We start from the raw sequence: 26,042 nt of genomic DNA on the forward strand, positions 1-26,042 counted from the left end.
GCCTACTCCGCATACCGCTGTGAAATGCATGGCAGAGGACAATGCCATTGTACCATTTATTAGGGCTTCTCCCCGTCCCACTCATGGAGCGCAGGAAGAATGATTGTTTAAATGTTTGTGCTTGTAATTAATCTTGCCCTCACAATCCTTATGTGAGGCATGCATATGATGTTGTAGCATATTCCTCGATTTATAATTTACAGCTTGTTCTTGAAACGTTGGAAGTAGGCGTTGTTGCAATAGTTTGCATCTATCTTCAAGTATCTGCCAGTTCCGTTTCTTCAGCATTTCTTGTGACAGTCTGTCGTGGGTCAAACAGACCTGTGACCATTCGTGCTGTCCTCCTCTGTATACGTTCAGTATATAAACTGTTATATTGAAGCTGATATCTTTTAACTCATGAGGTGACTTTTCTGTAATGTGTACTATGAAGTGGAGTCTTTAGAATGCCAATGTTTACACTGAGATTATAAATGCAACTCATTTTACAGTTATGTAATTGATAAGTAAATATTTCTTGTTGCTTTTATTGCACTAAATAAAACCTGCAGTGTTTTACTTTTTGCTACACGAAATCACCAATTTTTGTGTGGTTTTTTTAAATAGTACACATAAATGAACTGTTAGAGAACTGAATTTTACGTTCTGGAACAGTGTATTATCTATGTAGCAAGTAAATTTTCACATAAAACTAAATTCCAAGGTTTAAACTTGCATATAAAAATTGCGCTTGATAGGTACAAAAAGAAAATCACAAAATTCATATTTGATACTGGAAAGCCCATTTTTCTTTGTCACCACTTAAAACAATGTATTTTTATGTATTTTATTACGGAAACTGAGAGATCTGCATCACAATTGTCCTGAAGTTTTTCCTCTGAATGATCCTGCTCTTTGCTAGCAGAACTAAGATTACTGGCTGTTGTAAAACTGTGATTCACTGACTAACAGTTTCATGAAACTTAGGATTTTTAAAACTGTCATGTTCCTGTGAACTCATTTTGTGCTATACTGAAGAAAACAGGTACGTAGTTCACGAGGCACAGTCTCAGATAGCCAGGCAAATGTCAATAAAATGTTTCAACAACAAACAAAGTAGGCAATAATGCAACCAGCAACAAAACATTTTAGGGTTTGTGATTTAAAGAGGGTATGAAGGGTACAGAAGTATTTTTCCAGGCCTGATCGTAGAGACTGAATTCAAAAATATTTGTTCAGTCTGAGAGACCACACCTTGTGAGTTAAGGTATATCGGTCATCATGAGATTGTTGCAGTAACAATGATTACCAAAGTATTAAAAGGTATTAACACAGGTACAAAGATTTGCATGTCCAGTAATCTAGAGAAGGGACAGCATTGTTATATCACAAGGAGGATCTTGAAAAACTTCTCTCTGTATAGGAGCTTCTGGAGGAACTATCACTCAGTTTTAGAAGAATAGTTGACGAAGCACTGGACAGCTACATTCATGGAGGGGCCCTTCAATGATGCATGTAGTCTGTAAATTACTACTGCACAATATGTGTAAAGTGAAGTGTAGGGCTTAGGTAGAGAGATGGCAAATGTAACATGTTTGACTGTCAAGTGGGCAGTTTGCAATATCTCCAGTGGTTATCATAGTATACTGCTGCAGAAAGTTTTAAAAATTTATTTTTGAGGAGCCTCACTGTGTTTTGAGAATGGAAACATGGCCCAAGTAGGCTGTATTCTTTTTGTTATCCGCGTGTCCGGTCGATTTCAACCATGTCATGGTGGTCTGTGAAGTGTAGATAGTAAAAAAGAATACAGCCTACTTGGACCATATTTTCATTCTCAAAATGTTACAGTAATATCTTTCACAATACCCAAAGAAATTCTGGTCATATGGTAATGTTGCCAATGGAACTAAAGTTCGTTTAAGCACTTGTGGATGACGTATGAACCAAGATTGAATGTAACAAAGCACAGGCAGAATTGCTGCACTCTTTTCAAATGTTTCTTTACAAAGGAGGAGCCATGAGTGCTGCTCAAGTTCAGTTCTTGTCTCACTGCAAAGGTGAATGATACAGGTATTAGTACAAGTGGCACTGAAAAACAGGTAAAACTTGTTTTATATATTTTTTTAAATAAATAAAAAAAAGGCCAACTCCAGTGCCTGACAGGATATCTATTAGATTCTATACTGAATCCATTTCTGAGAAAGCTCCTCTTTTAACCATACTCTGAAGGAAAAAAAAAAATAACCAACAATAGAAAACCCAGCATGGAATAATGACAATATTATGAAAATGACAGATTGCTACTCACTATGTAGAGGAGACATTGAGTTACAGACAGGCACAACATTAAGACTGCTGTACATTTGAGCTTTTGGCCACAATGTCTTAATTTAGGTTATCTCCCCCCCCCCTAACACACACACACACACACACACACACACACACACACACACACACACACACACACACACACAGTCTCTGGCCACTGAGGCCGAACTGTGTTTGGCAACTGCGCCTAATTGTGGGGAAAGCAGTCTGTTGGTCCTACTGGCCTACAGTAAAGATTACAGAAGTGATCCTCCAAACTACCCTTCCATGCCCCTGACTGAGCTTAAATGCAACAGCGCGTATCTTGAAAAGAATAACACTAGTAATTACTAACAGAAATTTGGTCATATGGAAAACCAAATGAAATTTGTGACTGAATTGAGGATTTCTTGGTTAAAAGAATGAGGTGTGTTATCTTGGATGGAGAGATATCAACAGATGTAGAAATAATGTTGTGCATGGCCAAAGATAGAGCACAGTGACCCTTGCTATTCACATTATACGGTAATTGTTCAACAAAGACTGAGACTAATTTTCAAACATGTTGAAAAGGCCATTGCACTACCATTTAGCAGGTGCTTCGTGTACTGCTAAGTATCCTCCACTGTTACCAGGTGTCACCTCTGCCTGCTCTCATCTGTTCTCCAGCAGTAGCATCGTGACTATGGTTGTAACGTGAGCCGCCTCTAAATTATACAATGGCAGACAGTTCTGCATTCTCCTGAAGGGTGCTTCAGAAATGCTTCAAGATCTTAGAGTTTATGGTCTTGTGGTGCATGTTACCAGCAGCATTAAACTTCCAAAGATAGAATAGCTAATTGTGAGCTGAAAGTAGTACAAGTTTATATACCAACTAACTCCACAGATGATGAAGGAATTGATGAAATGTATGAGGAGATAAAAGAAATTATTCATGTAGTGAAGGGAGTCGAAAATTTAATAGTCGTGGGTGACTGGAATTTGAGAGTAGGCAAAGGGAGAGAAGGAAACATTGTAGGTTAATATGGATAGGGGGTAAGAAATGAAAGAGGAAGCTGTCTGGTAGAATTTTGCACAGAGCATAACTTAATCATAGTTAAAGCAGGCTCAGACATGGTAATTAGATGTCTCTATAGGCCCCATGGCTCAGCAGCTGCTGTGGCTGAGCACCTGAAGGATAATTTGGAAAATATTTAGAGTAGATTTCCCCACCATGTTATAGTTCTGGGTGGAGATTTTAATTTGCTGGATACAGAGTGGGAGACTCAAATGTTCATAACGAGTGGCAGGGACAAAGAATCCAGTGAAAGTTTTTTAAGTGCTTTATCTGAAAACTACCTTGAGCAGTGAAACAGAGAACCGACTCGTGGCGATAACATACTAGACCTTCTGGTGACAAACAGACCCGAACTATTTGAAACAGTTAATGCAGAACAGGGAATCAGTGATCATAAAGCGGTTACTGCATTTATGATTTCAGCCTAAAATAGAAATATTAAAAACGGTAGGAAGATTTTTCTGTTTAGCAAAAGTGACAAAAAGCAGATTACAGAGTACCTGAAAGCTCATCACAAAAGTTTTGTCTCAAGTACAGATAGTGTTAAGGATCAGTGGACAAAGTTCTGAACCATTGTACATTATGCGTTAGATGAGTATGTGCCAAGCAAGATCGTAAGAGATGGAAAAGAGCCACCGTGGTACAACGAGTTAGAAAACTGCTGCGGAAGCAAAGGGAACTTCACAGCAAACATAAACATAGCCAAAGCCTTGCAGACAAACAAAAAATACGTGAAGTGAAATGTAGTGTGAGAAGGGCTATGCGAGAAGCGTTCAATGAATTCGAAACTAAAGTTCTTTGTGCTGACTTGGCAGAAAATCCTAAGAAATTTTGGTCTTATGCCAAAGCGGTAGGTAGATCAAAACAAAATGTCCAGACACTCTGTGACCAAAATGGTACTGAAACAGAGGATGACAGACTAAAGGCCGAAATACTAAATGTTTTTTCCAAAGCTGTTTCACAGAGGAAGACTGCACTGTAGTTCCTTCTCTAGATTGTCGTACAGATGACAAAATGGTCGATATCAAAATAGATGACAGAGGGATAGAAAAACAATTAAAATCACTCAAAAGATTAAAGGCCGCTGGACCTGATGGGATACCAATTCGATTTTACACAGAGTACGCAAAGCAACTTGCCCCCCTTCCTGCAGCGGTGTACCGTAGGTCTCTAGAAGAGCGTAGTGTTCCAAAGGATTGGAAAAGGGCACAGGTCATCCCCGTTTTCAAGAAGGGACATCGGACAGATATGCAGAACTATAGACCTATATCTCTAACGTCGATCAGTTGTAGAATTTTGGAACACGTATTATGTTTGAGTATAATGACTTTTCTGGAGACTAGGAATCTACTCTGTAGGAATCAGCATGGGTTTCGAAAAAGACGGTCATGTGAAACGCAGCTCGCGGTATTCGTCCACGAGACTCAGAGGGCCATAGACACGGGTTCACAGGTAGATGCCATGTTTCTTGACTTCTGCAAGGCGTTCGATACAGCTCCCCACAGTCGTTTAATGAACAAAGTAAGAGCATATGGACTATCAGACCAATTGTGTAATTGGATTGAAGAGTTCCTAGATAACAGAATGCAGCATGTCATTCTCAATGGAAAGAAGTCTTCCGAAGTAAGAGTGATTTCAGGTGCGCCGCAGGGGAGTGTCATAGGACCATTGCTATTCACAATATACATAAATGACCTTGTGGATGACATCAAAAGTTCACTGAGGCTTTTTCCAGATGATGCTGTGGTGTATCGAGAGGTTGTAACAATGGAAAATTGTAATGTAATGCAGGAGGATCTGCAGCGAATTGACACACGGTGCAGGGAATGGCAATTGAATCTCAATGTAGACAAGTATAATGTTCTGCGAATACATAGAAAGATAGACCCCTTATCATTTAGCTACAAAATAGCAGGTCAGCAACTGGAAGCAGTTAATTCCATAAATTATCTGGGAGTATGCATTAGGAGTGTTTTATAATGGAATGATCATATAAAGTTGATCCCCGGTAAAGCAGATGCCAGACTGAATTCATTGGAACAATCCTAAGGAAATGCAATCTGAAAACAAAGGAAGTAGGTTACAGTACACTTGTTCGCCCACTGCTTGAATGCTGCTCAGCACTGTGGGATCCGTGCCAGATAGGGTTGATAGAAGAGAGAGAGAGGATCCAATGGAGAGCAGCGTGCTTCGTTACAGGATCATTTAGTAATCGCGAAAGCGTTACGGAAATGATAGATAAACTCCAGTGGAAGACTCTGCAGGACAGACGCTCAGTAGCTCGGTACGGGCTTTTGTTAAAGTTTGGAGAACATACCTTCACCAAAGAGTGAAGCAGTATATTGCTCCCTCCTACATATATCTTGTGAAGAGACCCTGAGGCTAAAATTAGATAGATTAGAGCCCACACAGTAGCCTACTGACAATTCTTCTTTCCACGAACAATACGAGACTGGAATAGAAGGAAGAACCGATAAAGGTACTCAAGGTACCCTCCGCCACACACTGTCAGGCGGCTTGCGGAGTATGGATGTAGATGTAGATAGATTATATAATGGCAAGACACAGATTTAGGAACCAGGTTTAAATTGTAAGATTTTTCCAAGGGCAGATGTGGACTCTGACCACAATCTAATGGTTATGAGCTGTAGATTAAAACTGAAGAAACTGCAAAAAGGTGGGAATTTAAGGAGATGGGACCTGTATAAACTGACGAAACCAGAAGTTATACAGAGTTTCGGAGAGAGCATAAGGGAACAATTGACAGGAATGGGGGAAAGAAATACAGTTGAAGAAGAGTGGGTAGCTCTGAGAGATGAAGTAGTGAAGGCAGCAGAGGATCAAGTAGGTAAATAGACGAGGGCTAGTAGATATCCTTGGGTAACAGAATAAATATTGAATTTAATTGCTGAAAGGAGAAACTACCAAAATGCAGTAAATGAAGCAGGCAAATAGGAATACAAACGTGTCAAAAATGAGATAGACAGGAAGTGCAAAATGGCTAAGCAGGGATGGCTAGAGGACAAATGTAAGGATGTAGAGGCTTATCTCACTAGGGGTAAGATAGATACTGCATACAGGAAAATTAAAGAGACGTTTGGAGATAAGAGAACCAATTGTACGAATATCAAGAGCTCAGATGGAAACCAAGTTCTAAGCAAAGAAGGGAAAGCAGAAAGGTGGAAGGAGTATATAGAGGGTTTATACAAGTGTGATGTACTTGAGGACAATATTCTGGAGATGGAAGAGGATGTAGACGAAGATGAAATGGGAGATACGATACTGCGAGAAGATGGTGAGCAAGATGTATGAGACAGGCGAAATACCCTCAGACTTCAAGAAGAATATAATAATTCCAGTCCCAAAGAAAGCAGGTGTTGACAGATGTGAAAATTACCAAACTATCAGTTTAATAAGTCACAGCTGCAAAATACTAACATGAATTCTTTACAGACGAATGGAAAAACTGGTAGAAGCCGACCTCGGGGAAGATCAGTTTGGATTCCGTAGAAATATTGGAACACATGGGGCCATACTGACCTTACGACTTATCTTAGAAGAAAGATTAAGGAAAGGCAAACCTACATTTCTAGCATTTGTAGATTTAGAGAAAGCTTTTGCCAATGTTGACTGGAATACTCTCTTTCAAATTCTAAAGGTGGCAGGAGTAAAATACATGGAGCGAAAGGCTATTTGAAATTTGTACAGAAAGCAGATGGCAGTTATAAGAGTTGAGGGGTATGAAAGGGAAGCAGTGCTTGGGAAGGGAGTGAGACTGTGTTGTAGTCTCTCCCTGATGTTATTCAATCTGTATATTGAGCAAGCAGTAAAGGAAACAAAAAGAAAAAATTCTGAGTAGGTATTAAAATCCATGGAGTAGAAATAAAAACTTTGAGGTTCGCCGATGACATCGTAATTCTGTCAGAGACAGCAAAGGACTTGGAAGAGCAGTTGAACGGAATGGACAGTGTCTTGAAAGGAGGATATAAGATGAACATCAACAAAAGCATAATGAGGATAATGGAATGTAGTCAAATTAAGTCAGGTGATGCTGGACAAGAAGAGAATAGAAGCTTTCGAACTGTGGTGGTACAGAAGAATGCTGAAGATTAGATGGGTAGATCACATAACTAATGAGGAGGTATTGAACAGAATTGGGGAGAAGAGGAGTTTGTGACACAACTTGACTAGAAGAAGGGACCAGTTGGTAGGTCATGTTCTGAGGCATCAAGGGATCACAAATTTAGTATTGGAGGGAAGTGTGGAGGGTAAAAGTCGTAGAGGGAGACCAAGAGATGAATATACTGAGAAGATTCAGAAGGATGTAGGTTGCAGTAGTTACTCAGATATGAAGAAGCTTGCACAGGATAGAGTAGCATGGAGAGCTGCATCAAACCAGTCTCAGGACTGAACACCACAACGAGCTGAAAGGATAGGAGGGAAACACACTAATCTTTACTGATATCACAATCAACACTGCAGCAGCGATCATGTATGAGGACTCATGTAACTGTTAGACAGCTCACAAAAATGTTGAAAATTTTGTTAAGAAGTTCTCACACCGTTATGAAGAATTATTTAAATGTGTCATGACTGTACGTTTGCTGGATTCCCAGACTACCGATACCTACTCAGACACAGAACAGAGGTGGTTTCTGCAGTTTATGCATTCAGTGTGTCCAGGATGAAGGGAATGATTGACAGAATACCATCATCAATGAATTTGGGTCTATTATTATGACTCTGAAATGAAAAGACAGCATCCAGAGTAGTTTCAAAAGGGAGAGTCTCACCTGAAAAAAGCACATGTCCCTATATCAGGCAATAAGTCCTTAGTGAACACATTTTGTACTATAGCAGTATGGCGTAAACACATCAATTTCCTAGAGATTAGACTCAACAGCTGATGGAAAGTCATATTCCAGAGAAATGAAGGGAACTCCACAGAAAGTGAAAACTGAAGCATGAGAATGTGTGGCCTAATGTTGTAGTAGCTGTCACGATGTTTTTAGCCAATAAGGGCAGTTAGAAAATTTAACTGCTAACAGATACAGAAAAGTGGGCAGTCAGATGAGATGATGGGATAAGTGTGTCACTCTTAATAGTGACTACATTGAAGGGGAAAGTATTGATTGATTACTTGATAATAAAGTTATTTCAACATCAGTCTCAGTCTTTGTTGAAGAATCCTCATGCATTAATGACCTGACAGACAGTATTAATAGAGACGCAAAAAGTAGTATTCTGTGACTGCAATATCTGTGAGTCACAATTAGAATTAGTCAAATTGTACAAATACCTGAGTGTAACAATTTGTGTGGCTATGAAATGGAATTAACACACAGGCACAGTCACACATAATGCAGGTGATATACTTCAGCTTGTTGGTAAAGTATTGGGAAAATGCAGTCAGCCTACAAAGGATACTCCTTATAACATACTCATGTGAGGTATCCCATAATATTAATTATGTGGAACTGATAACAGGTAGGAATAACAGTAGTTATTGAATTTATACAAAGAACGGCAGCAAGATTGTTGCCTTTGACTCACAAGAGAGATTCACAGGAATGCTGAAAATCTTGAATTGGGAGACACTTCAAGATAATTGTCAATTATCTCGCAAAAGCCAACTTAAAAGATTTCAAGATCTAATATTAAATGAAGAATCTAGGAATATACTGCATAGAACATGGAATTGGCAGAAAAACTAGGGCACTCATACAACAAATGAAATCTCAGAACATTTGAGACTTACACAGCGGCCAGACAAGGAAATCATCTCCCACAACTATTCAACAAGGTCTAGGTCAAAATGTCATAGAACGGGAAGGGATACTGTTAGGAAAAATATGCAAACAAAACAACATCTGAAATGCCTGGCATTTGCAGATGACATGGTAATATTAAGCAACAACAGACAAGAAACTCTGGAACACTTAAATGAAGTTTCTGCCAGCACAGCTCTACAGATATAGTACACTGACCAGCCAGAACATTATGACATCTACCTAATATCCGGTATGTCCACCTTTGGCACGGATAATAGTGGTGACACATCGTGGCATGGAAGTAATGAGACATTGGAGGTTGCTGAAGGAAGCTGGCAAAACATCTACAGACACAAATCACCTAATTCCTGTTAATTCGGGGAAAGGGGTGATGAGCTCAGATGCCATGTTTAGTCACATCCCAGATGTGGTGATTTGAGGGTCCAGCACTGTGTTACTTGAACCACACCATCATACTGCTGTCCCTCCGAAGTGTTGCAGTATCTTGTTGAAAAGCGCCACTGGCATGGGGAAACATGGGTGTCACGATGGGGTGTATGTGGTCTGCAACCAGTGTACATTACTATTTGGCTGTCATGATACCTGGCAAGAGCTCCACTGCACCAATGGATGCCCAAGTGAATGTTTCCCAGATCATAATGGACCCACTGCCAGCTTGTCTCTGCCCCACAGTACAGGTGTCAAGGAGCAGTTCCCCTGGAAGACGACGGATTCACGTCCTCTCTTCGGCATGTGAAGAAGGTGTCAGGATTCTGTTGTCATGATGTTAACATTGGCACATGCATGCCTGTGGAGGCCTATCGGTATGTGTTCGGTGCACTGTGTTTTCAGGCTTGTACTCTGCCCAGCATTAAAGTCTGACGTTAGTTCTGCCACAGTTTGCTGCCTGTCCTGTTTTACCAGTCGGCCCATCCTACAATGTCTGACATCTGTAATGAGAGGTCGGTGCCAAACTCCACAACGTCTGGATGTGGTTTCACCTTGGTTTCGCTACATGTTGAAGGCAGCACTCCTGGAACACCTGACAAGTTGTGCAGTTTCCAAAATGCTCGTGCTAAGCCTCTGAGCCATCACAATCTGCCCTCAGTCAAACTCGGATAGATCGCATGCCAATCCCATTCTACACAAAAGCAGCATGCTCACTAATACTATGTGCAGTGTGTGTGACTAGCAGTCAATCCTCGCCATGTGATAGTGCTATCATCTTGATGAGTTTATATTGACATTAGGTTAGTGTTCATAATGTTCTGGCTGTTCGGTGTATAATGCAATACATGGAAAGAAAGAACACCACCACACAAGGCAAGCACACCAAATATGGAAAGATTAAAAGAGTGAGGAAATTCAAATATATAGATTGAGTAAGGTATCAATGTAGAACAGAAAAACTTCAGCAAGGTAGAAACTTAATATGTGTGTGAGGTTATTTGGGTGAGAATCAGTTTCAGGGGGGGCGTAAAATGACAACTGGACTCTTCTATTGCCCACCAAAATCATCTCCTGATGTAACTGAAAACTTAAGAGACAACCTCAGTTCACTTGTACGTAAGTTCCCCAGTCATACTGAAATCATCGGTGGAGACTTTAATCATCCAACAATTAATTGGGAAAATTACAGTTTTGTTAGTGTTGTGTGCGGTAAGACATACTGTGAAACTTTACTAAATGGCTTCTTTGAAAAAGCACCTAGAACAGATAGTTGGGAACCCCATTCACAACGGAAGTATGTTTTATGTAGCGGCAACAGGTTGACCCAACCTCTTTGAGGATGTCCACCTGACAACTGGAAACCATGATGTGGTTGTGGCAGCAATGATTACCAAAATATGAAGAACAACTAAAACAAGCAGAAAGATATATATGTTCAGTAAAGTAGATAAAGAAATCAGTAGTGTCATATCTCATTGAGGAACTTGAGACTTTGAGCACAGGGCAGGAGCATGCAGAGAAACTCTGGCTCAAATTTAAAAGAACAGTTGAGCATGTGCTGGATAGATATATACCCAGTAGAACACTTCATAATGGGAGGGAACCTCCGTGGAATACAGCCACTATAAAGAAACTTCTAAAGAAACAGAGATTACTGCGTAATAGGTGTAAAACAGTGCATAGGGTTATAGATAGATGCTGAATGAAACGTATTTGGCTGTCAACACAGCAATGTTTGATGCTTTCAATGACTACTGTAGCAGAATATTGTCAAGTGATCTTTCACAGAGCTCAGAGAATTTCTGGTCACATGTAAAGGCTGTTAGTGGCGCCAAAGAGTGTAGCAAAGCAGAAGTTGAAATCCTTAAGTCCATTTTCACAAGTTTCTTTATAAAGTGAAACCCAAAAGAATTACCCCAATTTAATCCTCATGCCACTGAAAAGGTGAATGAAGTAATTATTAGTGTTAGTAGTGTTGAGAAACAGCTGAAATCATTACAATTGAACAAAGCTACAGGGCCCAATGGAATCCCTGTCACGTTCTGTTCTGAATTTGTGGCCGAGTTAGCCCGTCTTCTTACTGTAATCTATCGTAGATCCCTCAAACGAAACTCCATGCCCATTTTTTGGAAAAAGGCACAGGTCACAACTGTCTAAAAGGACGTTCATAGAAGGGGTCAAGAAAACTACAGCTCAATGTGCTTGACATCGACTTGTCGTAGAATCTTAGGGCATAGTCTACGCTCAAACATAATGAGATATCTTGAAAAGAATCGCCCCCTCAATGCCAACCAGCATGGGTTCCAAAAACATCGATCATGTGAGACTCAACTTGCACTTTTCTCACATGACATACTGAAAGCATTGGATCAAGGCAATCAGTTAGATGCTATGTTTCTTGATTTCCAAAAAGCATTTGACTCGGTACCATACCTACACTTATTGTGAAAAAGATGGTCATTTGGGGCATCAGGTGAAATTTTTGCCTGGTTTTCGGACTTTTGGTAGGGAGGACACAAGTAGTTATTTGGATAGGTTGTCATCATCAGATGTAGAAGTAACTTTGGATGTTCCGCAGGGAAGTGTGTTGGGGCCCGTGCTTTTTGTATTATATTTTAATGACCTTGCAGCAAATATTAATACTAACATCAGGCTTTTTGCAGATAATGCAGTTACATATTATGAAGTACTATCTGAAAGAAGCTGCATAAATATTCGGTCAGATCTTGATAAGATATCAAAGTGGTGCAGAGATTGGCAACTTGCTTTGAATGTCCAGAAATGTAAGATTCTGCTCTTCACAAAACGAGAAAATGTAGTATCGTTTGACTATAATATCAATGAGCCACTATTGGAATCAGTCAATTCATACAAATACCTGAGTGTAACACTTTGTAGGGATATGAAATGGAATGTTCATATAGGTTTGGTCATGAGTAAAGCAGGTGGTAGACTTCAGTTTATTGGTAGAGTACTGAGGAAGTGCTCAAGTGTGTGGGACCCATACCAGTTAGAACTAGCAGGGGATATTGAACTATACAGAGGAGGGCAGCACAAATGGTCAGAGATTTGTTTAATCTATGTTAAAAAGTGTCACAGAGATGCTGCAGGAAGTGAACTGGAAGACTCTTGAAGATAGACAGAAACTATCCTGAGAAATAGTATTCCCAAATTTTCAGGAACTGGCTCTCATAGGGATTGTGGAGCACACACACAGAGGCATTCAAACAATCATTCTTCCCGCACTCCATATGTGAATGTAATAGGAAGAAACCCTAATAACTGGTACAGTGGAGTGAATTCTCTGCCATGAATTTCATGGTGGTTTGCAGGGTATAGATTGAAATGTAAATGTAGAAATAGATGCTAAAGTCAAATTCAGTTTATTCCATAAAAAACCTAAGATATGGATAACTAAGGAAATTAAAATGTCATGTAAGAAAAGAGGGAAATCTAAGTAAAGGCCAGAATAAGTCAAGATCTGACATTACTTGCATTTTGCAAAAATGCTGCAGTATTTTAAGGAAATTCAGGTGTTTGTCCAGAAAGATTATAATTTGCCATTGTTAGACCTCTCTATAACAATAATGACTCTCCAGTTTTAAAGAACTATCACCCAGTGCCATCCTTATATCAATTTGTAATATGTTTTAGACAATAAGGTACCCTAGGGTTTTCACCCGCGTATGCAATAATGGAGCCTTTAGCAAATCACAGATTGGATTTCAAAAGGGCCACCCTACTGAGACAGCTATTTATACATTTACTGAGCACCGAATAAAATCTTCACACTGTAAAATATTGCCATTGGGATATGCCGTGTCTTAATAGTTCAGTACATGCCTTAATTCTTACTTAAGATACAGAATGCATCCCACTTCACATTTTCAAGCCCTCCTTTAGAATCTTCACTTGTTTTAGCATAATGAGCCTCATTGTTTTCTTTGAATGTTTCTGAAACATTCAGGAAATCACAGTTTGGGTTTCAGAAGAGTTCCTCGTTTACATATTCACTCACCAAATTTTACAAGCTTTAAATAATAAAGAACTGCCAGTTGGTATTTTCTGCAACCTCCTTAAGGCATTTGACTGTGTGAATCATATATTCTCCTTGATTAATTGGAGTTTTATGGCAATTATAATATGATCAACCAATGGATAGTGTCATATCTAACAAAATAATGCAGAAAGTTGTACTTACTAATTCAACCAATATAGTCCGGGGATGTAATTTTGACTGGGAAGAAATCATGTATGGCATTTCCCAAGACTCAGTCTTAGGTCCACCATTGTTCCTCATATATGTAAATAATCTTCTGTCTAATATACAACAAGTAGAATTAGTTCTTCTGCAGATGACACTAGTATTGCAATCAATCCAAGCATGCATACAGAAACAGAAGAAATAGTAAACAATGTTCGTAAAAGTCTCATTGACTGGTTTTTTGCAAATGGTCTCACTCTCAGTTTTAAAAAGACACACTACATTCAGTTCTGCACATCCAGGGTACTATGCCAACGATAAATGTAACACATGATGAAGAAGTAACAAATAGGGTGGAAACTTCAAATTTCTTAGGTGTCCACATTGATGAGAGTTTAAACTGGAAAAAGCACATTTTGGGACTCCTAAAATGACTTAGCTTAGCTACATTTGCACTTAGAATCATTCAGTGATCCCCCCTGTGGGTTCGGGGGTAAGAATAGGCCCACGGTATTCCTGCCTGTCGTAAGAGGCGACTAAAAGGAGTCTCAAACGTTTTGGCCTTGTGAGATGGTCCCCTAACGGGTTTGACCTCCATCCTTCTAAATTTTCCGAAGAGCGAGCCGATTGGGGAAGGGCGCCTTACAAGGAGCGATGTGTCCATCATGCATTACCATCTCTAGCCAGGTTTGTCGTCATCGCTTAGCAGTCCCGCTCACCTACCATCTCTTGGGCGTGGATTTGTTCTTGGGTGCAGTTTATTGCAGTCTGCTATGCTGTGTCGCTTTATGCGCCAATGACGATATTGGACTACATCACCTGAAATCCAGCACGGTAGCCAGTCCGTTGTGGTGGGGCCGCCATGTACCCTGTTGGTTGTAGCCCCCTGACTACCTGACTACACAGGGATCGCTCTGCTGATGCCAGCGCCGTTAACTCCCCACGTATGCCAAGGAGTAGATGCCTATCTCCTTGAGGCATTGGGACTCCCGGCAATGGCCATCCTGCCAGGTGGTCGTTGCTGAGGCTGGGTGGCGCCCGTGGGGAGGGCCCTTGGTCGGAGTAGGTGGCATCAGGGCGGATGACCCGCAATGAAGCGTGGTACATCATCTCTTGCTGGCGGCCAGCCGCCAGCAGTCTCTAAGCGTTCCAGGGCTCAATACAACGCAACTACATATGACCCCAAATCGTTCCCCTCCCTGGCTACACCATGGGAGGAACGAAAGACTAAGGATGGCAGCGAACCATACTCGCCCCGCTACCTGGTGTGTACGAGAGCTGATGGTGAATCCTTTACATCCATGAAGCCTCAGTTCTTCGTCGAGCACTTAGAGGACAAGTTCGGGGAGGTGGAGGGCTTGTCCAAAATGCGCTCGGGCTCGGTTTTGATCAAATCGGCGTCCTCCGCCCAGTCCCGCCGGTTACTCGATTGTAACAAGCTGGGGGATGTTCCGGTTACAATCACACCCCATAAGAGTCTTAATATGGTCCAGGGCATAATATTCCATCGGGACCTTCTATTGCAGTCCGATGACGAGCTTCGCGCCAATTTAGAGCGGCGAAGTGTTCACTTCGTCCGGCGCGTACATCATGGTCCAAGGGATAAGCAGGTTGCCACCGGTGCCTTCATCTTGGCCTTCGAGGGTGATACTTTACCTGAGAAGGTCAAGGTGATGGTCTATCGTTGTGACGTCAAGCCATATATCCCTCCCCCGATGCGGTGCTTTAAGTGCTGGAAGTTCGGGCATATGTCTTCCCGCTGTATTTCCAGCCTCACATTTCGAGATTGTGGACGCCCATCACATCCCAATACTCCATGTGCTCCGCCTCCCATCTGTGTAAACTGCGGAGAGCACCACTCGCCTTGCTCGCCGGACTGCAGGATCTTCCAGAAAGAGCGCAAAATCATGGAGTATAAGACCCTGGACCGCCTGACATACACTGAGGCCAGGCAGAAGTTCGAACGCCTCCATCCTGTTCGAATGACTGCCTCTTACGCCGCGGCTACTACTGTTATGGCCCCATTAGCTCTCCCTCAGACTGCCACCTCTCAGAGCCGGAATGCTACACCTGCCCCCTTGATGGTGGGGGGCACTTCACTCCCTGCTGCTCCTGCACTACCTGCCTCAGGAGCAGCAACCCCCCAACCATCGGGGACATCAGTCCCCACTTCTAAGCTGGGGAAGTCTCAAACTTCCCTGACTCGAATAGCACGGAAAGGGTCCCTTGGGTCCCTTCCTTCCCAGGTTTCCGCCTCTGGGAAGGGTGACGTCAGCCAATGGAAGAAAAGCAGACCAGCGGCTGGTCGCAGGGCTTCCCACTCCTCCTCCGTCCCGGAGACTGACTCGCTGGAGCCCTCCCAGCCAATGAAACCCAAGGACCAGAGAGACAAGACGAAGAAGAAGACCTCTAAGGCCAAGGAACACGCGGTGGCATCCACCCCACTGCTCCCTACAGGCTCTGCGTCCGAGGATAAGGTGGAGATCCGGGCGTCTGCTGAGGACCTGGATCTCGCCGGACCCTCAGACACCATGGAAGCAGATTGTACTGGTCCTCCATCGGTGGCAGCAGGTGACCCAGTGGCGTGATCTGCCTCCTCGGCCCCTTCACGCCTTTTTCGTACATGGACAAAGCGATACTCCAGTGGAACTGCAGCGCTTTTTCCCACCACCTTGCTGAGCTTCGCCAACTCATCAGCAGTCACCCTTTCCTCTGCATTGCCCTACAGAAAACTTGGTTTCCGGCAATGCGGACCCCTGCCCTACGTGGGTATCGGGGTTATTACAAGAACCGGGCAGCTTATGAGAGGGTATCTGGTGGAGTCTGCGTCTACATCCTTAACTCTGTCTACAGCGAATGTGTACCTCTTCACACACCTTTAGAGGCTGTCGCTGTAAGGATGTGGACGCCTCAGCCTATTACTGTCTGCAGTTTGTATCTTCCGCCAGATGGTGATGTCTCGCGTCATGTGTTGGCTGCATTGATAGCACAACTGCCTCCTCCTTTTGTGTTACTGGGCGACTTTAACGCCCATAACCCCCTGTGGGGTAGCGCCGCGATTACTGGCCGGGGTAGAAATGTCAAGACTCTTCTCTCGCAGCTTGACCTCTGCCTCTTAAACACGGGAGAGCCGACACATTTCAGCGTAGTCCATGGCACATTTTCGGCCATCGACCTTTCTATCTGCAGCCCTGGACTTTCACCATCCATCCACTGGAGTGTCCATGACGACTTATGTGGTAGTGACCATTTCCCCATCTTTCTGTCACTACCACAGAGTCACTCTTCTGAACGCCCCTCCAGATGGGCTCTGAATAAGGCTGATTGGGGCTTGTTCTCCTCTCTCGCCACTATCGCACCTCCTTCCCATGACACCATTGATGCGGTGGTTCAGTCGGTCACCACCGGCATCGTTTCTGCGGCGGCATCTGCGATTCCCTGTTCATCCGGGTCCCCTCGGCGGAGGACTGTGCCTTGGTGAGCGCCCGAGATCGCAGAGGCGATTAGAGATCGCCGGCGGGCTCTTCAACGCCATAAGTGGCACCCGTCCTTGGAGAACCTCATCGTTTTTAAACAGCTCCGTGCCCGTGCCCGACGCCTTATTCGCCAACGGAAGCAGGAGTGCTGGGAACGGTATGTTTCCACCATTGGCGTCTGTACCTCTGCATCGCAGGTTTGGGCTAAGATTAGGCGACTCCATGGCTATCGGCCGCCTGTCTCTGTCCCTAGGCTTTCGCTGAATGGAGTGGTGTGTCCTGACTCCGACACGATTGCGGACCGGTTAGCAGCGCATTTTGCTCAGTGTTCCGCATCTACGAATTACCCACTGGCCTTCCGCTCCCGGAAAGAGCGGTTGGAAAGTTGGGGGCTTTCCTTTCACACGCGCCACGTGGAGTCGTACAATGCTCCTTTCAGCGACTGGGAATTCCAGAGTGCACTATCTGCTTGCCCTGATACGGCTCCTGGGCCAGACCGCATCCACAGCCAGATGCTGAAACACCTCTCTGTGAATTGCCAGCGATGCCTCCTAGATGTTTTCAACTGCATCTGGGTTGAGGGTGTGTTCCCGTCTCAATGGCGAGAAAGCATCATCCTCCCCGTGTTGAACCCTGGCAAGAACCCACTGGAGGTGGACAGCTACCGCCCCATAAGCCTCACCAACGTTCTTTGCAAGTTGCTAGAACGTATGGTGAGCCGGAGGTTGAGTTGGCTCCTCGAGTCTCGAGGCCTTCTGGCTCCGTCTCAGGGTGGGTTCTGTAAAGGCCGCTCTGCCGTCGATAATCTGGTCTCCCTAGAGTCTGCCGTCTGTACAGCCTTTGCACGCCACCAACATCTGGTTGCCGTCTTCTTCGACATGCGGAAGGCGTACGATACGACTTGGCGATATCATATCCTGGCCACACTTCATGGGTGGGGTCTTAGGGGCCCGCTCCCGATTTTTATTCAGAATTTTCTGTCGTCTCGTTCCTTCTGCGTGCAAGTTGCTGCGTCCCATAGTTCCTCCCGGGTCCAGGAGAACGGGGTCCCACAGGGGTCTGTCCTCAGTGTCTCCCTGTTTTTAATTGCGATCAATGGGCTAGCTGAGGCGGTGGGATCGTCCGTCGCAGCTTTGTTGTATGCAGACGACTTCTGCCTCTACTACAGCTCCGCTGTCATTGCAGTTGCTGAGCGCCAGCTGCAGGGCGCTATCCGCAAGGCGCAGTCGTGGGCTGTAGCGCACGGCTTCCAGTTTTCGGCTGCTAAGACCTGCGTTATGCATTTCTGCCGGCGTCGCACGGTTCACCCTTAGCCACGCCTTTACCTTGACGGTGAACCTCTTGCTGTGGTAGAGACGCATCGGTTCTTGGGACTGGTATTTGATGCCCGGTTGACTTGGCTGCCTCACATTAGGCAGCTTAAACAAACATGCTGGCGGCATTTAAACGCTCTCCGTTGCCTTAGCCACACCGGATGGGGTGCCGATCGGTCCACCCTTCTCCGGCTGTATCAAGCGCTGATCCAGTCCCGCCTTGATTATGGGTGTGTGGCTTATGGTTCGGCATCGCCATCAGCATTGCAATTGCTGGATCCCATCCATCACTGCGGGATCCGACTCGCCACAGGAGCATTTCGGACAAGCCCTGTTGACAGCTTACTTGTGGAGGCTGGTGTTCCTCCATTGCGGATCCGGCGCGACTGACTTCTGGCCGCTTATGCTGCCCACGTTTGTAGCTTGCCAGGGCATCCCAACTACCGTCTCCTGTTCCCGCACTCGATCGTCCATCTTCCAGACAGGCGGCCCCGGTCAGGGTGTACGATCGCGGATCGCATCCGGGCTCTAGTGTGTGGGTTTGAGTTTTTTCCTCTCCCGCCTGTTTTCCGGGCCAATCTCCGTCTGCCCCCTTGGTGTGTGCGCCGACCATGCATTCGGCTGGATTTGGCACAGGGTCCGAAAGACTCGGTCCCTCCTCCGGCCCTCCGCCGCCGCTTTGTTTCTCTCCTTGCCGAGTTTCCCGGATCTGCCGTGGCCTATACCGACGGTTCGATGGTCTCTGGTCGCACTGGTTACGCTCTTACTCTAGAGGATCATTGTGAGCAACGGTCGCTGGCACCCGGGAACAGTGTATACACTGCCGAGTTGGTTGCCATCTATCGCGCCCTAGAGTATATCCGCTCCCGCTCAGGTGAGTCCTTTGTCATCTGTAGTGACTCCCTGAGTGGTTTACGAGCTCTTGACCAGTGCTTTCCTTGTTCCCGTGTGGTGATGGCCATCCACGAGTCGCTCCATGCTCTTGCCCGTTGCGGCCGCTTCGTGGTCTTTGTTTGGACCCCAGGTCATGTCGGCATCCCGGGCAATGAGCGGGTTGACACGCTGGCTAAACAGGCAGTGAGTTCACTGGCTCTGGAACTCGGCCTTATGGAGTGTGATCTCCTGTCGCTTTTGCGCCAGAAAGTGCTTGGTGCCTGGGGTGACGAGTGGCGCACCCTGCCCACGCCCAACAAACTTCGGGCGGTGAAGGAGACGACCGGTGTGTGGCGCTCCTCCATGCGGGCCTCTCGGAAGGACTCTGTCGTCCTCTGCCGGCTGCGCGTTGGCCACACGTGGCTGACGCACGGCCATTTGTTGCGCCGGGAGGACCCACCGCTATGTCGCTGCGGGGCAGCTCTGACGGTGGTCCACATTTTGGTGGACTGCCCGCTTTTAACGGGACTCAGGCAGACGTTTGCGCTGCCTGATACCCTCCCTGCCCTTTTATGTGATGACGTTGCTATGGCAGACCTCGTGTTGAGTTTTATTCGGGCAGGGGGTTTTTATCGTATGATTTGAGTGTTTGTCCTTTTATTTCCTGTATTGACTTGGGCCTTTGGCCTGTGGTTTTAAACTGTGGGTTTTAATGTCATTTGGTGGTTGGCTTTTCCTTATTTTCATGGTCGGCCAACCACCTTCACACTCGGTGTGATTTTAGTTCCGTTTGTCTGGTCTTTGTCTGTCTTTCTTGTATTGTGTCGTCCCTTGTCTCAGTTCTCCGTTTTTAACGACTGACAGTTTTTATTTCGTGTGATTTTATCGTGGAACAAGGGACCGATGACCTTAGCAGTCTGGTCCCTTCAATCCCACACCCAACCAACCAGTCATTCAGTGATGTCATATGGAATTATGTTCTGAGATAACTCGTCTGTAAGAAAGAAAGTCTTCATTGCTCAAATATGTGCTTTAAGAATAATATGTGGTCCTCACCCATGATCATATTGCAGATATTTGTTTAATGGAGTTTGACATTTTAACTGTTGCTTAGCAGTGTATTTATTCTCCTTGACAGCTCTTGCTGTTTTGTAGAATTTCTGTTTTTGTAGTATGGTGTGAGGTGGTGGGTAGGAGTTACTAACACACATCTGTACATTGAAAATAATCCTTACAAATATTCAGCATGTTGCCATATTTACATACTAATTTGTGATGTGAATCTAAAATGGCTCATTCCACATCATTATGATTTATTGTGCAAAATGATCCAGGGAACATGAAAGTAACTAACTACACTGTATATAGAGCTATATTACCTTATGTGACTAACAGTATATTATGAACTGACAATGCATTTACCACCAGATAAGCAAATGTTTCTTTAGCTTCTGCATGTTGTATCAATACTTTATGCATAAGTGTACTATTGTGTTGAGCAGCTCAGGTAGGGAAATCTATTACTGATACTAAATTATAAGTGGCTAACAGCATCTCTACATCACTTTTCCAGTCAGATCTTTTAAAAGAAGTTTACACTAAATCACCATAAATTAATAATCCCCTCTTTTTGCCTAACAGGCAGTACAAAAACCTTCAAAATGTTCATGAAAATATATTAATTACCCAGTGGGGAAGTGTATACTGTAACAATCACATTTGTTACATTTCCCAGTATTAACTCACAAGTACATGCTTCTATATTCTAATCAATAGAGAATTGACTTAGTTCTACATTTTTGTTTTTATGTCCCTTTTTTGTGATTGTGATAATGCCTCCTCTATCTTTATTGGATCTTCATGAATATGCAGCTAATTTATAACAACTTAAATTAAGAATTTCTATCTTTGTGATTATATGGTGTTTAGATAAAGAAGTCAGATCAATTCATTTCCAACTACTAAGAGCTTCCAAACAAAATAACAACTCATGTACTTCTTCCCCTCCCTCATTTCCCCCTCTGCCATAGTATTGTGATGAAGCAAGTTGCATTTAAATTTCTCTCCAGTCCTATAAGATAAACCGGAGTCTCTGTCAGTTTAATTTCCTTTAATACTTTACAGATGTTTCACCTGACCAGAATTACCAGAGGAATTTGCCTTTGTTATTGGTGGCCCCCATATCTTTTCTGCTAAGACATCTGATAACTTGTTCTTGACCATCTTATACAGGTATAGGCCATGAGGAGTATATCCGCATCTTCCTGTAGCAGCACTTGGAAAAGTGTATCCAAGTCACATGTAATTCTGTTTTTTTTTTTTTTTTTTTTTTTTTTTTTTTTTTTTTTTTTTTTTTTCCCCAGATCCCCAAACTATCAACAAATGTTCTCCTATCTGGATACTAAGAATAGTCACATGACTTATGATGTGGTACACTGAAGTTAATTTTTACTGTAGCTGCTGGTTTGCATTCCTCTTATGACTGTGACCTAGAGGCAGAACTTTTCTGTTCCTGTTCTGTTTTTCATAAGACTTAGTTGTAAATTTTGTAGCATCATTATGTTGCAAACTACATTCCTTTATATCTTTCTTCTCTAATTCTGGTAGCGTGTAAAATACTTTGCTTAAGTGAATTCAAACCTGCCTACAAAAATTTCCCATCTCTGCCCTTTCCTTGTCACATTTTCCTAGCATCATTATGGATGATCGATTTTATAAAGCACTGACACGAGATACGATAAAAAAAAAAAAAAAAAAAAAACAATAGTTGTAATAGAACTTTCTGCTGCTCTTTTTGAATGATTCGCTTTTCACACCATATTACCTTTTTTAACACAATACTGACACTGTTGTTAATGTAACTACAGGTTTAAAACTAGATTTTAATTTCATAATTATTTACGACTGAAGTATCCACAATGAACTTTTAGGCCCATCTTTCCCTTTCAGAACTTGGAAAGAGAGCAAGTATTGTATTTTTTTTATGGGTAGGTGAATAATAATCTGCCTTTCATAAATCAATGTTATACAATTCACATAGCCACATAGCTGGAACATTGTTACACAGTTGTCCTGAATGCAGGAGATTGTTTTCTCTGGCAACTAAATTAGAAAGCAAGCATCTGTGCAGTGCAGTGCAGTGAAATTGTTTTAATTTTTGTCTATAGGAACAGCAATGACTATGATCTCTTCACTTGCAATACATCACCCACTTTTAACCATACCTGAGGAAGACCAATCAGCATGCAGTGAATGTTCAGTTCCATCCGACTGTGATTGTTTTACAGATGCTCAAAAATCAAATGAGAAAAAAATTACTTATCAGACCAACAGTACTAATGTCGTAGGGGAAAACAAGAGACTTTTGTTGCCTGGTACTAGAAAGACATTGTCAAACAGAAGAAATAACAAGTGTGATGAAACTAAAGATAGTATTTTTGCTTGGAGGTTAATGACCATTAGAGAAAAATTAGAGGTTACCCTTTTAAATGTATATCTGTCCATAAGCAATATACCGGAACCAGATGGACTGCAGGATTTCATAAGACGACGTCAAAGAGCAGCGGAGTTTACATCAAGATTCTGCAGAAATTATCTGTATCAGTTTCATCGCCAGGTATGATCTCCAAAAGTGTAATTACTTGATATTAAACTAAATATACCTTTGTTTTTAATGTTTTGATTTGTAAAAGTAGTAAAATTATTCTGCTATGTCTCTTCCTTTTGCTAGAATAATTAATAATCTACATACATAAAAATTGTGTGTGTGCGTGTGTGTGTGTGTTTTTTTCCAGAATAGTTATAGAATGCCTTTAGTGAAGTGGTCAAAAATGGCGGTAATTGCGTTATATTCATGGTATTTCAGGTTGTTAGGCAGAATGGTAACATGCCCGATGACATCTGACCGAAAGGGGTGAGTTCAGGTGTGGGAGTGGAGTGTGGGAGATACTGGTGTTCATATCAAGAGTAAGAAAGGGGTGAATGTAAAACATGTTGAATGTGTGGAACGATTTCAGCAAAACGTAGCACACATCTCAATTGCTTTCTGGAAAAACACTTGCAATGAGACTATGTGCAAGGGGGTGTGGGAAAGTGATCACTTCGGCAACTATAAAAAATGACTGACATGTCATATCCAGAGGCATTTGGTGTCATTGGCTGATTCAGTCACAGTGCTGGTGAAATTTGACCTCCATTGCCAGGGTTGCATAAAAACAATTAGCAGACAATGCCAGGCACTCAACCAATAATGTGTACATTACGAAGCAGCTTATGAGCACAGCTCTGTGAGGATTTGGACAGTTGTCACTTTTATGTGCAGGGAGGTGACAACATTGTTAGGAAATTGTAATGAAATATTTAGTCACTTCTAGAATATTAGTGCATTTTGGAAAGAACTGATAAAGCTACATTTACAACTAGGCCTTACAGGCCACCATTCATTGTGTGTCAGAGTGTACATTGCATGCCAGTATCGTTTTCCTCTCTTCCTTTTGCATTGAAATATTGGACATAAAAATTTTAATTTCTGAACACGAAACCAAATTTCTCTAATCTACCATAGTGGTCATAATACCAGATGTATGTTGGAAGGAGTAACACATTTATTTGATGTATTTTAGAAAATGAGCCCTTAGAATTTTGCGAGTGAGACTCGTCGCATGCATTCCACCTTCAATCACACCATTCAGTTACTTCTAGATGCTTGACAGTTGGGACTCATTGTTGATTGTATAATCAACCGATATAAGCTCTTTTCATTTTAGTAACATTAATTGCACTTCATTTATTTATGTTGAGGATCAGCTGCCTCTCTTTCTTCAGTCCAGTCATATATCTGTTAGCCACGACTTGGGGGGGATATTTTCCAGAATGAAATGTGTTGGACCAAGACTTGAACCCAAGACTTTTGCCTTTTTCAGGAAAGTTCTCTATCAGCTGAAGCTATCTGAGGTTGACTTCATTCTTGAAATAATCCTGCAGCTGTGGCTAAGTCATTTCTCTACAGTGAGCTTTCGTCCAGGACTGACGGTCCTGTTAGTTAGGCAGGAGAATTTCTGTGAAGAAAGGTAGGCGATGAGTTGCTGATGGAAGTAGAGCTAAGAGGATGTCATGAGTCATACTCAAGTAGTTCTGTTGCTAGTGCACCTGTCATTAAAGGCAAAGATCTTGTGTTTGAAACGTGGTCTAGCACGCAGTTTCATTCTGTATTCTGTTTGCTGCTAGGTGAAAGAGCAAACACCCCTTGATGGCTGTTTGGTAGTCAAGAAATTTTGTAGCAACCTGAGCATCAGTATCTACTGTGGGGTGAGGTTTAGGTAATGAGGAGCATTCTCCCCATTTCCTAAACTTCACCAGTTCTTTTCTTTCATTCCCATTTCTTTCTCGTCCGCCCTACCCTCTGAAGGAGACACTGGCTCCGAAAGCTTGCATGTTTTGGTACCTTTTATGTGTTTTTTCCTACCTCTGTTATGTAAGTAGTTTTTTGTCTATCTAATTATATTACATTTTCCAAAATTGATTATTTGTATTAGTAAATAGTGTCTTTTGGACCACCCTCAAAAAGAAAAGGGGTGGGGGGGAGTGCAAACTAGATTTCGCCACATAGCTGCTTTCAGCAAACCATGTGAATTCATTTAGAGAATGATAGTTCAGAAACTCACATTTGATCTGTTCATTATACACAAACTGAAAATGTGAAATGAAATAAAATAGGTGTTTAGATTGGGATTGCAACTTTTTAGATAATAATGAGGAATAGAATATATAATAAATGTGAAAATTTGCCTGACTTACATTGGTTCAGATTCCTTATTAAACTACAGATTTATCTATAGTTGTCTGAGTAAGTGGACTACAGGGTTGAAAGTAGCTTAGCCCTATTACATTAGTTGTGTTCAGTGTGGATGAGTAATTGATCTGCCCTTGTAACATTTGTCAGTATGGCCTTTTTATGATGATACTGCAGCATGGCTGAAAACAAGGGGAAGTTACAGGTGTTATATTTCCCAAGACATGCAGCATGGAATCACCCCATCCCACCGTCTGTGTTATTACTGCCGTTGCCGATGGTAAGGTCTCTTTTTACAAAAATATGAGAGGAGTAGGATTTACAATAAACTTTTTACGTATCTTCTTTTCTCATAGTTGGTTCCAGTTCTTCATGTCTAGGGGTGATTCTTGGAGCTGAAATTTTCATGTTTTAGGTTCTCATGGTTCCAACCAACTTAAATAATTTTGAAGTAAGTCTGTGCAAATTTTTTGTTTTAATGATAATTTATTCCCTCACATTTTTCTATATCACATTGTCTTTTGATTTTTCACATTACAGAGCTGAAATTACATTCTTCCAAAACACAAAAACACGTCCGGTCACATCAGAGGCATGCGCACTACTACTTCCTCTCTCTGCGGTAATAACAATATTCCAGAGGGTTTATAAATTTTCTTGAATGTTGAATTTCTGTTAATTTAAATTATTATTTTGTAAGTGAATCCAGAAATAAACATAATAAATAGCACCAAATCGCTTAACAATATTCTCGACACTAAAGTGCGTAATTCATAATATAAATTTTAAATGTGCCAAATGTTTCGTAATTTCAAATGTTT

The 26,042-nt window shown here is 42.5% G+C and overlaps 1 protein-coding gene across 8 annotated transcripts in view; it reads left to right on the forward strand.

Moving 5' to 3' along the window:
- LOC126283855 (uncharacterized) overlaps positions 1 to 26,042 on the forward strand; it is a 242,530-nt gene that overhangs the window by 671 nt on the left and 215,817 nt on the right. For 6 of the 8 annotated variants that reach the window (XM_049982308.1, XM_049982306.1, XM_049982307.1 and 3 more), the window contains exon 2: positions 22,598 to 23,046. In XM_049982308.1, coding sequence (XP_049838265.1) covers positions 22,606 to 23,046 — 441 coding nt within the window. In that variant the 5' untranslated portion in view covers positions 22,598 to 22,605. Of the gene's footprint in view, positions 1 to 22,597; positions 23,047 to 25,636; positions 25,673 to 25,761; positions 25,844 to 26,042 lie in introns of those variants that run through there. The other 2 variants (XM_049982311.1, XM_049982313.1) reach the window with 2 other exon arrangements.

Source organism: Schistocerca gregaria, chromosome 1 (assembly GCF_023897955.1).
Source record: "Schistocerca gregaria isolate iqSchGreg1 chromosome 1, iqSchGreg1.2, whole genome shotgun sequence".
NCBI lineage: Eukaryota > Metazoa > Arthropoda > Insecta > Orthoptera > Acrididae > Schistocerca > Schistocerca gregaria.